Source organism: Chelonoidis abingdonii, chromosome 23 (assembly GCF_003597395.2).
Source record: "Chelonoidis abingdonii isolate Lonesome George chromosome 23, CheloAbing_2.0, whole genome shotgun sequence".
NCBI lineage: Eukaryota > Metazoa > Chordata > Testudines > Testudinidae > Chelonoidis > Chelonoidis abingdonii.
This window is the reverse complement of record NC_133791.1, coordinates 12,883,698-12,898,188: the sequence shown is the minus strand read 5'-3', so window position 1 is coordinate 12,898,188 and position 14,491 is coordinate 12,883,698. Positions and strand designations below refer to the sequence as shown.

At 36.8% G+C, this 14,491-nt stretch overlaps 1 protein-coding gene across 1 annotated transcript in view; it reads right to left on the bottom strand.

The window, feature by feature from the left end:
• The window catches only part of VPS13D (vacuolar protein sorting 13 homolog D), a 192,371-nt gene that overhangs the window by 88,040 nt on the left and 89,840 nt on the right, over nt 1–14,491 (bottom strand). The window contains exons 51-60 of the mRNA XM_075060347.1: nt 11,283–11,413; nt 10,528–10,703; nt 9,799–9,922; nt 8,565–8,800; nt 6,905–7,013; nt 5,277–5,440; nt 4,433–4,541; nt 1,141–1,320; nt 695–811; nt 218–367 (exon numbers count right to left, since the gene is read on the bottom strand). Of these exons, the coding sequence (XP_074916448.1) occupies nt 218–367; nt 695–811; nt 1,141–1,320; nt 4,433–4,541; nt 5,277–5,440; nt 6,905–7,013; nt 8,565–8,800; nt 9,799–9,922; nt 10,528–10,703; nt 11,283–11,413 (1,496 nt within the window). The remainder of the gene's footprint in view (nt 1–217; nt 368–694; nt 812–1,140; nt 1,321–4,432; nt 4,542–5,276; nt 5,441–6,904; nt 7,014–8,564; nt 8,801–9,798; nt 9,923–10,527; nt 10,704–11,282; nt 11,414–14,491) is intronic.

Sequence of the window (14,491 nt, the reverse complement as noted above, 5' to 3'; positions counted from 1 at the left end):
GCTCTTATAAGAAGGTGACTATGACACCTTTAATGTCGATATGCTGCAGACCAGACCTGGGTTTTTATTGTTTCATCTGAAATACATCACCTGTCCCCAAGCATTGTAAACTGCATAAGAAATCACTATTTTATTACGTATGGACAGACAAACATCCATTGCATCCTTACATAAATTATGAAAATAAATGCACAAATTTGTTCCAAAAACAAGTTACCTGTACATCCTGTATACTGAGCTCAAGCACCTGACTGGTTGATAACTGTGTGTAGTGAACATTAATTCCAGTGAGGCTTGCGAACACCAGCTCTTCAGGGACTTTGTTAACTAAAGATAAGCCTATTCCACCTTCTAATTTCACTAACACCTGAAAACACAAAAGCAATTAAAATAAATTCTAGATGCCACGCACACACACAGTTGGCTAGTGCATTTATTTAACTGTTTTAAAAATATACTCATTGGTAGCCAAGTCTTCAAATATATATAGAGGTCCTAAACTATACAACAAGCTTGTGTGACAAGCTGAATGACCTGCTACTTTCACTGCTGAAATTCAGTTTAGAGTTTGGGGTTGTGACATGGAAAAACAGAGTAAGAGGTCTGAACAGTGATGAAGATTTATAAAGGACAATATTGTACACACTCCTCCTTCATGGTAAAAAATAAAGCCCTATCAGTTTTATCATCTTACTTCCAATTCCTGATCTGTGTCTGGATTTTTTAACTTGCGCAGATCTTGTTCCGTAACTGGAAGTTCACCTCCTTCACATGATAAACGATCATTTCTACGTTGGTTAAAATCTGTTATCTAAAACAAAATGAACTACTAAGAACTTTTTCTTATTTATGTACAAGAAGAGAAATCAAGTATATGCTATCTATATACGGTAGGACATAAGCTTTACACTAAAAAAATACAATGGCAACATTTCTGATCAAATCTGAAACTAATTCTATATTACATGAGATTTTTCCCCTTCATGTTATTACAAATTAATACTATGCTCTACTGCCTTTCTTTTGCATAAGAATTTGCAGCTGCATTGTTATATCATCAAAAATATTCCATACATTAGCGAAACAGCAGAAAAAAAATTAATGATGACACTGTATCCAGAATTTATGAATAACTTTCACCTGAAGAACTCGAGTTGGCCCATCTGGGACAACTCTGACTGCCAATACTCCTGACCCAGGCCTCATCTTCTGGTTTATAAACTGCTGTTCAGGTGGAATGGGCCCCAAAAACTCTAGAGACATATCAGGACCAAGAACCACTTCAGCCCCATCAAACAAACCTGATATTCCTCCCTTTGCCTAGGAAAAAAAAATATTAAAAGCATAAAGTAGAAACACTGAAATGGTACAGAAGTGCACAGATAATGGCGTGTGAATAATTTTAAAATGTATTTCAAAATCACTTCTCTTTTATAGCTCAAGTTATTTCAAGCGACTGAAAATGTATTTTTTTTCCTCTCTCTATTTATGCAGCTGGAGAAAAGAATCCACAACTGATTCGAGCAGATGGGCAGTTAAGCCAACTGTACTATTCAGACAGCACAGGTGTAAGAGATGAAGGCTGCAACAGACGCTGTATTTTATGTTACTAAAGTTTCTAGTAAGTGAACTTAAGCAATTTGGAAGGTTAAAAAAAATAGTCTGGGTCCATGATTAAACATTCCCCTTGCATTTTCGGAACTGAGAATGGGATCAAAGCCCTGCTCAAAGTGAATGAAAGTTTTTCTTAAAAGGTGTTCTGCAAAGGGACAGAAAATTTCTTGCATCTGTTTTCTAATCTTTTATAACAGATCCAGAGTTAAGTCCTTAATAGTGGAACCTCTATTTCTTTGGTTTCTTCAAACTGACAACAGAGGAACACGCTACCACCAGCAATATGCAGCTAAGGTTGGATTGTCCACTGTAAGAGGGATGTCCTAGCTTCTCAGTTTCCACAATAGACACAGATGTTACATCAAAGCAATTCCAATGTACTGCATAAATACACCACATGTAAGATGTATACAACTTGCATGTATATATTACAAGCATGCCATAGTGCACATAGAAAGCCAATATAACATTGTGCAAATTACATTTTGCAATTTAGTATCTTGACAGATTGTATGTATTTTTTCCCCTCAAGAAGCCAAAAAAGTAATTAGACCATACTGAGGATTAACTGCTGGCTAATTTTTTTTTTTTTGTTATTAAACAAAGTCAGTGGAGTCATAAAAACAAGAACGTCCAGAAACCTGCAAACACAGGCTTAATTTATATGGTTTTAAAAAAAGATTTCTCTTGTTTAAAAAATGGTTTTGAATATGTGCTCTTGGATTGCAAACTTGCACAAGTTTCAACACAATGAAAACTTTGCTACCCAAGTTTTGTTCACAAGGAAAGAGCCGGGAAAATGGATGGCAAAGGTGACTGACAATGGTCTGTAGAGCCTTGCTATGAAAGATAGATAAATTCCAGCCACTATTAATCACAAACTGCTGGATGGCCACAGTGAAATCAATTTGATACTCTCAGTCTAGTTCCCAAAGGACACACATCCACATAATAAATATATCAGATTGACACAGACTGGCATTCTTGTTGGTGGTCTCAGCCGAGAGGCTAAGAAGTGAATGAACACCAAGACTGAATTACACTTTCATCTCAAGAAAAATCTCTTAAGATCAAGATTGAAACACACTGGCAGGGGCAATGTGGGAGTGTTTCACCGCTGCTGTCCTTTTTCTCTCTCTTTCCTAGAGACAGAGGACTTCAATCTCCAAGATTCTCAATCTTGCACCTTTGACAAGCATAGCATTCACATAAGCTTCACCAGAACAGAACTGCAGACAGTCTTAAAAGGCCATTGTGAAACAATAATATTTTCCATAATTTTTATCCTCTCTGCTTGTAACAAAAGAGATTTGTCTCAAGCTTGAAACTGGATCTTGACAGAATATTTCCTCCTCCATTGCATGCACATGCTGTTTTGTTATTATAGGATTAGTCATCTGCATGGCAGAGATGCTGGTGTTTTGTTTTGAATGAATAAATATAACTGAAGCAATTGTTTTGGAAAAAACAGCACATAAAATTACATGGAATTTAGAAACAAGAAAAAAAAGTCAGGTCAAATACAGGGCTCACAAATCTTGAGTGTCCCTTTAACCATGGAATTCTGAATAGTGATGTTATTATTCTGTAACTTATAAATTCATTCCAGATGCATAATATAATAGTCAGTCTTTGATCAAAGGGCTCACATAGCAAATACCATACTCCCTCTTTACACTAAGTCAGAGTTGATTTCTGTTGGTATAGCTTGCACAACACATTGTCTGTGAACATCATTTTATTATAAAATATCAACTTAGCACAATCATATTTATCACAAAAATCAAACCCTGTTTTCTACTGCAAGAGGTAGTATACGTACATAGAATATACCTTCTAAAAACTTTGTAAACAAGATACAGATAAATATGAGTAAAACAGAAAGATACAAAACACATAGTAACAGCTACAACAGATCATAAATTTCAACATTCTTTACCTTTCACAGCCAGAATTTCAAAACAACGTCTCACATTTCTGAGCATGCACCCTGCATGCAGGTATCAGAATTTATCAGATGCAAATGTATGTGTTAGTTGTTTGAAAAGTACATGTACAAATGCCATACAGAACTTAATAAAGCATGCATGACTGGAAACAAGGTTGAGGTATGAAAGTCACACACAACTCCAACTGACATCAGTGAGTTCTAGGTGCTCTGCATCTCTGAAAATCAGGCCCTTAGGCTAAAATTTTCAGATTTGGGTGCCTTAAGTTTGACACCTAAAACCCTATTTTAGCAGTGATGTGCAATTCTGGCTTATATTAACTTTTAGTGGATTTAAGTGCCTAACTGTGGTACCCAAGACTGAAAACTCTGGTTCCAGTTTTCCAATTTGTTATTTGCAAATCCATAAAGATAGGTTGTCTCATGTTTAATATGAGAGGAGTAGCCATGTTAGTCTGGATCTGTAAAAAGCAACAAAGAGTCCTATGGCACCTTATAGACTAACCGATGTAATGGAGCATAAGCTTTCATGGGTGAATACCCACTTCATCAGATGCGTGAGACGCATGGCATGCATCTGACAACGTGGGTATTCACCCACGAAAGCTTATGCTCCAATACATCTGTTAGTCTATCAGGTGCCACAGGACTCTTTGTTGCTGTTCTCATGTTTAATGAATTTTTACCAATTACAATATGTGAAGACAATTAAAGGTGATTTGCTACTGGAATCTTTGGGTTTTTTCCCCACCTCTTTCAAGGTTTGGTCTTTTAAACAAAGCTGGTAATACAACTAGCCCATCTGATTTGGACACCAACCACCTCAGCCAGCAGTTAAAAGAAGTTAGATGTAGAATAATTAATACTGACCTGTACAACGAGGCCATGCATACCACAGGTTAACTTGCCATCTCGAAAACTCCACGTCTGAGTAGTACTGCGCCTTCGATCTGGCTTTCTCAGCATCAGGGGCTCATACCTGAAAAAACCAAGTGACAGACCAAAAATTTCTACTTTCAGATTCCATTGTTGGGGAGTTTTTAATTAGTCATGCATCTCTATTTTGTTCTATTCTGGCTTTCTCACCCTTAGCTCTTGAAAGTATTATTTCAATTTGCTCCTGCTGCATTGCATGAACTGTCCATTTATTTAAGGGCAAAGGCAACCAATAATATACGTGAAACACAAAAGAGATACAATACACACATGAAGACAAGTAGTATTTAGTGCATCAGTAAGGTTGACAGTCTTTAAGAATGAAGTACTCTATTTATCCAAAGGGACAGATAGCCCAAGCAATGTTAGATGTATTTCCATCATGGCTGGAAAAGAGCAATTTTGGGAGTGGCGTGGGATAATTCAATCCATGTGGTCTTTTAATATTTAGCCTTTGCTGCTCAAGGGCAGCCAGTCAGTGCCACTTGCGGTGATGGTAGTTTTGGTAATGTGGAGACTCGTTCTCAAGAAATTGTTCCGTGACAGAACACTTAACGAGATGGTAACTTCTGGGTTTTACCAGCTCTGGCTGGATTCAAACTGGTGGTATAGCAGTGACAGGCTATGAATACAATTACTGATCCCTCAAGTCATCCAATTATCTAATGTGGGTATTTTAAACATCTTAGACTATTTAACTTTTGTTACTTTTTACAGTTGTACTCTCTTTTTTATTTTTAAATCTATAACAATTAAATAGAAATCCTATCCAGAGAACCTGTTATCTGTGACTGCAGCCAGGCCGGCAATATCTAAAATCATGGAAGACTCAACAGATCGAGGAGAAGAAGGCTTATTGGGGTTATGAGGAACTGAGGAACCTTCATGGCAAAGCATGCCGGTGCCAGTCATTCTCCAAAGTTGAGATCGCTTCCCTGGCTCCTGTAGCATATGCATAAAAGATTAAGTTTATCATAAATAATGCAGAGCAAATAATATATATTTATATTTAATTACTGAATTCGTTAAGTGATGATATTTGGAATGACTTGCATATCCATGTTCACAGCCCTGATTTAAAATTAGGTGCTAATAGTACATATTAAAGTCCACTGCAAGTATCAAAACATTGATATCAAATGTGCATAAATCCCACACATATTGGTAAATCTGAAATACTGTTCAATAATGCTTCTATTTTCAAAACACATGCTATATTTACATACATTTCTTCATTTCTTAAAAAAGTTTTGTTAAGAAATAATTGGCTTACTCGCATTGCCATCTTCTTTTACAACAAAAGGACTTCTTGTCCACATCTTCATCACCACCTCTAACTTCATAACCACCTTTACATTTCACTATAAGCCAAAAGGCATCTCATCTCTAAATTTAATGTTTCTTACTACTTTTATTCTGATTACTCCCTTCTCTTTCTCTATCTTTGATCTTTATATCTCTCCCTCATCAGTGCATGAAGGTACTTGAACTTTCTTCAACAGAAGATTTCTAGTTTCTTTTTCTCAAATACATTCATCAATTTTTCTCCCCTGTCCACTCCCGTAATTTCCATACCTGGCTTCCCAGAAACCTCTGCTCTTCTATGCTTTTCTCAGAGTAAAAATATCTGCAAGACCCATATCCAAATCTGTTACTATACACTTCATTCTTCTTTTGATCTATCAGTCTGCCATCTTTTCCCTTAAACTCCTCATTGGACCATTGCAACTACTGCACTGTTGGCATCCAACCACCTCCTCTCCAGATTATCATTCCTACAGTGTATAAGCATGATCACCTCACTTAGTGATCTTTATTGACCTGTATCAATTCCCTTCTCCCAATGAATACAAACTTCATGTCAACCAACTATTTTCAAATCTTTCAACAGCTTTGGCTCCACTCACTCTCTGGACCTAACACACACTACACCCCCTCCACCCCCCTCAGTGGTACCTTTTATTCTGCTAGGTCTGACCTACTCTGATCTCTTCCTTTTTCGCTATTAAATAATTAATAAGTGCTATAAAAGAGTTAAGTATTACTATGATCATAATGAAAGGATCTTTAATTACTTATTTTGCCTATAACAGATTCTCTCTGTTCTCCATCTTACAGAGGCTACTAGCCTTTACAAATCCAAACCTAAAACACCACATTTCTTGTGTTTCCTTTTCCCAGCTCCCTTCAGCACCTACCCCACCTCACTCTTTTATAGTCAGTTTATTATATTATGGACGTTGCATTCTTTTTTAACAGAATATAAAATATCTTGCAATACTAAATACACAACTAAAACAAAAGTATAATTGGGTAATATTTAGAGCAGGGTTCTAAAGTGTCTGTGCTACCAGGATCATACAGCAACAATGTCCTTAGCGAAATACTATTTTCTGAATCTCATACCTTTTTCTTTAGTATGACTCTCTGTGTCTTTGGAGACACATCCAGGACAAGCTCTGCACAAGCAACATCTTTATTTGAAGCAACCGGCCTTCCAGTTCCCTCTTGCAAACTAGAATTGCGAGAAAATCCAACATGTATTCAGATACATTCCTATACAAAGTTTCTGTCTCTTCTGAATACTGAGTCAGAACCATACCTAACTATTAACAGGACAACTTATGCTTGTTCTTCACTACACATTATGTAAATTTAAATCAGGTTACCCATTACACTATTTCCCCTCATTTTTGGAATTATTAGGGTAAACCATAAACATATGGTATTTACATTATTAAAAGTGTTGAGTCTGGAATTAGTAATGGGAGCTAAATGTCCAACTCAGAGTTCAGTTTGACAGACAGATTAATGTTTTCACTGCTTACATCAATATTGGTAAGACAGAATCAATCTTTTCATCAAAAGCCATCTTCAGTGTTCTATAACTCAGTTACACAGGCGTATCTGGACTGAAACGCAACTAGTAAGTTACAAGCAAAAGCTGCCCTGTGGCAGTGCTCTGAACCACCAGAGGTAACATCAAGTTTTGGATACGTCCTAATCGTTCATTCCCTTGGATGGCAGATGTTGGGGTAACTGTGGATGCAGTAAGTTAAATCCTCAAGGGGACACTACAGGAAATGAATAATGCTAAGCTCTTCATCTTTCAACAGTTAGACAGACAGAGGAGATATTGATCAAAAGAAATCATATCCAGAAGAACTAGTGGACAATGAGCTTTGTACATATGAACACCGTGAAGTCCATTTAATATTTAGTTCACATTTTAACTAATCTTGGCTCAGTCATGATAATAAGCAACATATACATGTAGAGACATCTTCCACTATAATCTATAGTAACAAAGATGTTATAAGAAGGCCTCACTCAAAGATCAATTCCCCTCTATTTGAGATATTCAGCGATACTCAGTTCAACTGGAGACATCACAAACAGCAGGTATCAGCTCAAGGCACCAGGTCCTCATCTCACTTTTCTCAGAAATCAGTTCCCCGCCTCTGTCTTCCAATGGATACCCTTACTAACCTACCTCCCACCCACGTTTTCCACCATGATCTAATCTGGTATGGAACCAGATCTTTTTTTCTTCCACTGCTGCTTCCGTGGCTGAAAGTACTACAACTCTGTCTTTACAATACCAGAAAAGACTCAATGCTCTAATATTAATGACAGCTTGAAGAACTGAAAGACCAGTACTAATTAAAAGTAGAGATTCATTCTGTAAGAAAAATGTAATCATATAAGCAGCATACTTCATGCACTACACCAGCTACTCTTTAAATTTATGTGCTGTGAGTATTAATTTGTTTGGCAATACATAAAAAAGTTAAGTATCACAAGACCATGTGAGATAAGCATCATATTACCAAATTTAGAACAAGAAATACAACACTGGAATCCTCAGTCCCTGTCTTTTTTTCTAACTAATAGGCTCCTCTTGCTGATCCCGTAGCCAGCATAAGTTTATCAATATGTGACATCCTTACACAGATAAGCACTGTATAACAGCAACAGTTTTTAAAAAGAATAGCTTTAATTGATGGCTGAATAGTCACCATTTGCTTTTAAAGGCTAGTTTCAATATAATATGAAAAAGAGTTACCCTGAGAAAGTATATGTAGCAGCAATATAAATGAAATTTTCATAATAAAGCTGTTTGCTGTCTTGAAAGTCATTCATGCTGCAGGTAATTTCTGAGGAGCCTGCCCCTTTAACTGTTAGCATGATAAAAGGTGGTAGGGTGGGTTCATCCCACGCATAATCCAAAGAAGTCATTGGCTTCACTTCAGTGCAGAGTCTGGGCTCTGCAACACCATGTTGAGTAAAAACAACTGGGACCTATAATAATGAAAGAAGACTTTAGAAAATGGTATGTGTAAGTGATTCAGGAGTCAGCTGCTATTGCCAGTGTAGTTCAGGGTTGTGATTTTGTAGTTTTTCCAGCACGTTAGGTGCATTCTATATATCGTATAATATTTCCCTGAACTGACTAAAATTTATTGCACACCATTTCAATTTTTGCTTCCTTCTTATGGTTTAAGAAATTTTATTTCTTCATACAAGTTTCAACATTAAAGTTTGTCTGATGATGAATGTTAATATACTTTGCACTTACAGAATAGCTTTCATCCAAAACTCCCAATGCCTTTGATACTCTGGGAGATATTTTATATATAAGCAAGCTGAGGACTAGCTAAGTTAGATGACTTGCCCAGGGTCATACAACAATTCAGCATCAAAGCCTGAAATAGAACTAGGTCACACTGAATCTCAGTCTCCTATTCTAAACACAAGACATACTTCCTTGTAGGATAAAAATAAGAGAGAACTTGTTTTTACAATTGCTAGCATGGAACTTAAATAATCCCTTACTTTAGGCATCTCCAGTTGATAGGGTGTAGGACTGAGAATCAGGAGGCATGGACTCCATTCCCAGTTATACTATTAATGTGCTATATGACAGAACAAGTTATAAATCATCTACACCTCAGTTTCCCCATCTATGAGGGTAACGATACCGACCCTCCTTTGTAAAAGAGCTGTGAGATATATACATGAAAAACAATGTGTGTGTTTTTCACGTATAAATTATAATAATAAATGATTAATAATAATTCAGTAAGATGATGCTTTCTAGTAAGAAGCTCAGTAACACGAACTTGTTCTAAAAACTTAAAAGATTTGAATGCTGAAATATACAAATGCTTCGCACTATGTGAACTTTCTGATCACTTCACTGGACAAACTGGTGCAGCTCTTTTACAGAATAGTTGAGAACACATCAAGTACACACAATCAAAATTGTTCTTACTTTCGATGGCTCTATAGCTCTTTACCTTGGAAAAATTGTCTATGCGAAAAGGAGGTGGTAACTGATCAGTGTCACCAAATGAGATGCGGTATGTGGCTCCTCGAAGGGTAATTTCAACTCGTAAAAAGTAACATTTTCCAAGCGTGTCTCTGCAGAACATTAACAAAACACCATAATACATTTAAAGCATTCATAAACTGGAGCTATAAACTAGTATGTAGGTCAGCATTGTGTAATCAATGCTGCATCAATTAGAAAAACAATTTCTGGAACAGTTTAGGCATATTAAAAAGATACAGTAGAAAAATAATGTAATCTAATCCTCCAGCTAAACAACTTGCTTGGGCAGGATTGCCCCAAGTTAAGTGCAATCATTCATTATTTCTTTTATGCAATTCTGTTTGGATTATTAAACTGTGCTCATCACCACGATACATGTAAACTGAATCATCTCCATGCTGATAAAATCCTTGGACTTAAACACTGTAGTACATTTGTCTCACACACACACAGAGCAAGTAAACTATTTCACAGCAAATAGCAAACGTACACAAGCATTCACAGCTCTTTTAAGATACTTAACAGTCCACCAGCTAGAAAGTATCTGCTTTTCACATTAAATCAACAAAAAACAGGTCAAACACAAGAGAAGCAGACATCTGACTTCTTACTGTAGTCACAAGTTTAGACATTTGCCTCTATCAGACACAGAAGACAACTTTAAATATATATATCATCCATGTACAGTAACTACCTCATATTGATATGGAAAGAGCTATTTTTGTTGACTTCAAAACCCCCAGACCAAACACAGTTTGGAACCTCCATTAGCCGTACGCATAATAATTGATCATAATCATTACGTGGCCAGTGAAACACAACGCTGGAACCAGGAAGAGTGGAGATATAGCCATCAGGATTTGAGGTACCCTAATAAAGAAAGACAGGCAGTAATATCACCACCACCTTAAAAACAATACACTACAAACAATCTATAAAGACCGTGAAATTTGAAAGAAGCAATTTTTTCATGAAATGAATGGTAGCAATTGGATACACAGGAAAATATATTCTCATAACCAAGTATTATTAATAGTTTATATTTTCACACCAACTTTCATCTTGAAGCATCTCCAAATAATTTACCATTATATATAGCAACACTGCAATGGCATCACTTCTTGAATGGAGGGGACCAGAACCTACTGTCACAGAATGTGTTGCACATGGATATTTTGGGAAAGGACACACTTATAAACCTCTATGTCTTTAAAAAGAATCACAGGCTCTTTAATGTGTATACAAATTATATAGGGGCTCATTTTTCAAGGTCTGATCCAATAACCTGACAAGAAACTCAGATATATCTAATTCCGAATGGCAGAATCGACATTATTGGGATTTTACCTTATGATAATTAACTTCCCCTCCTTTAAAGATAATCTTCTATGAAATATGTTTACACTATTAAAGAATACGAAATATTTGCTAGTAGAGAGGTAGTCTTACCTGACCTCTGGCAAATTCCCGTTGAGCAAAGGCAAGTTTGTGTGATGATTTATTATCTAATAGGTAACGGGGTGCAAATGTTACCATGCAAGTGTCAATATAACGACCTCTGCCCTTCTTAACATCAATACCTAATGAGAAGAAATAGTCTGTTAAAAATAAAAATATCTACTGTCTGAAAAAAACTTTTGTATAAGAAATGTAAACTTTTAAAATAATGTTTCTCCGACGCAATGCATATGTTCTACAGCTTGCACATATTTTAAACAGAAATAGTAAACAAAATCTTGTTTATATAATGCCATCTGCTATACTTTTTATGGCCTATAAAGTGGAATGTAGTAGTTTAGTCCTGTCAGCATTATAGATGGCACAAGAACAGTTTGGGGTCCTTTTCAGAAGTTATGTTTATTTTCCTCTTCAAAAGAAGGGTCCAAGCCATCTTCAGTTGGAGTCTTAGGGGTGTGAAGTAAGTCACCATGAGCTCCTCAAATCATGAAAACCAGGTATATGGACACTGATAGGCAAATACCAATACTACTGAACACCCCAGAAGTTCCTCAAAACACTTTGGGGAAAAGCACTTCATTGTGAAAATTCAGCCTGAGGTTTCAATGAATGGTGGAGTTCTGAAGGAGGAGGAATAATTATGTCCCTGAGGCACCGACAGAGAAGTGAGTAGTCATGCTCTCCCAGTCCTTTTACAGGCTTACCTAGGCTGCTGTGCAGCAACAGAGATGAGTAAAATGGGACTACACTGCAGTTTAAACATGATTCTGGCTCACCAAGTTTGAACAAGGCATTAAAGAATATAGGTGAAGGACAGTGAGTCAAGGCAGAGCCTAACAACAAATTGCCAAAATAAAATTTTCATCCCATAAAATTCAGTGGGTTGCTTGGCCCTTAGGCACCAAAAACATGAAGCATTATATCCAAATTGCTTATTACTGAGTTCTACCACCCTTTGGGCCTCCCTGCCTTTAGTGAATTATCTGTGTCCCCCTCCTCCCACCCAATAAACTTTTCTTTCAAACAGCTGCTTTAGTGGCTCTTCTTTTCCATCCAATATTCCTCCCTCCTGATACCAGAAGGTAAAAAATGCCTTTAGGAAAAAGCAAAAAATTACATGAACACCATGAGAAAGGAGAAACACCCTGGAAACACAGCAAAGAGTCCTGAGCACCTTATAGACTAACAAATGTTTTGGAGCATGAGCTTTCGTGGGTGAATACCTACTTCGTCGGATGTATTCACCCACGAAAGCTCATGCTCCAATACGTCTGTTAGCCTATAAGGTGCCACAGGACTCTGCTGCTTTTACAGATCCAGGCTAACACAGCTACTCCTCTGATACTTGACACTCTGGAAACAGATATGGAGTAAAATGAAAAGAAAAAAAAAGAAAAAAAAGGAGACAAAAGAGAGGTCTGGAAACAAATGCACCTATAAATACCCAATATGAAAAAACACCCAGGCAGTATATGGCGCAGAAGCTACAGTAGAGACATTCAAAAGAAATTCAGGAAGTATGCAACAGTGCCTGTCGAGAGAGTCAAAATGGTGCTTTGAAAACTACTACATAAGTGTAAATATGTAAACACAGGGAGCCTGAAAGGACAGTCTGCAAACAGAGTTCATAGAAACTCAAAGAGCACTGAGGAAAGAAAATAAAAAATAGCTGAGATAACTCACATGTCAGTGCTTGGAGAACACATTTTAATTACTATAGTTGCTATTCCAAATAAATCAAGTATTCCTAATGAACTTCTTTTCAAAACTACTTTATTCAGTTCTTTTCCGGTACACCCCACGAAACTAAGAACTTTTGCTTCCTTTATTGTCCTTAGGATTTCAGTTTCTATCACTATCAATAGCAGCATGTGCTAACATGCTTCTCTGAAAATCCTTCATGTACACTGAACCAGAAAACCTAGCCAGTGGTGCAGTTCCTTAGGCTAAAATCAACAAACCTGATGCAAGGAAATAATGTACTAAAAATTTGAAATATGGACTAATTTAATCTATATTCTCTCACTCAATTTGACAGCACACATATATAAGGTTAACTGCAACATTCATATGAAAGTTCCAAGTCACTTTAACACACTAGCAAAAAAAACTTAACACACTGGCAAAGCCTGTTTTTGTATTAAGGACCCAAAAGTCCAATGAAGCCAAAATTTTAGCTATTTACTTTTCCCCTCTGTTTATTCGACTAAATGTGTAAAATTGACTGTGGTAAACTTACACTATCAACTATAATTTGTAACAACTTGTTTTGACACCAAGGAACGGGTCATTTGTCTCATACCTTAATAGTTAACATTGCAGCAAGATTCCTACAATGCATCAGGAGAAAAGGTCCAAGTAACATAAGATTTATACTTCAAAAGATATGCTATTTGCAATGCAAAACCACCACCACAGTTTTGCTCAATGATCTTTTAAAGACAACTGCTTTGGGAAATGTACCAGCCTGTTATGTTTTCCATTAGCTGAAATAATATTCCTGAACAGCCTCGCCTTGTTAAAATATGACCTGTGCTGTCTTGCTTCATATGCTGCAACAAATGAAGTTCTGAACCTGGAACATGGCCTCAGAGAGAAAAATCTTTCTATTCAGAGGGTGGGGCAAATATCTTTTAATGAAAAGGAAAAACTGACACACCCCATATTTTAGGGTCAGATCGAGACGGATTACTTTCTATTACGCACACAATGTCAACAAGGTTTATGCGGCCGCTCAGATTGCATTTCAGTTGTACTGCTGTCCGTTCATACTAGAAACCTTGAAGTGTTAATGGAGATTTCTGTCTCATATGCCACAGGGGCCAAGGATCAGACCCAGAAGACGTTACTCTAGCTCTACATTCTTAACAAAAGGTCAGAAGCTGAGCTTTCTTTGGTAGGATTTGGCATGTTCCCGTGCAACATTTATTAATAGAAATGAATACAGTGAAGTTGCTGGGACTGTGATGTTTAGAAAGAGGCTAGTCAGAAATTATATTTACAGAAAAAAAATCAAGAAAAACAAAAATTTCCACTAAAGTTAAAATAATGGAGCAGGCACCTTAGGCCTAGAGAAAGAAATAAATCAAATTCCTCTTCAGTCCTATGTCAGCAGATCGAGGGATGTGATCATTCCCCTCTATTCAACATTGGTGAGGCTTCATCTGGAGTAGTGTGTCCAGTTTTGGGCCCCACACTAT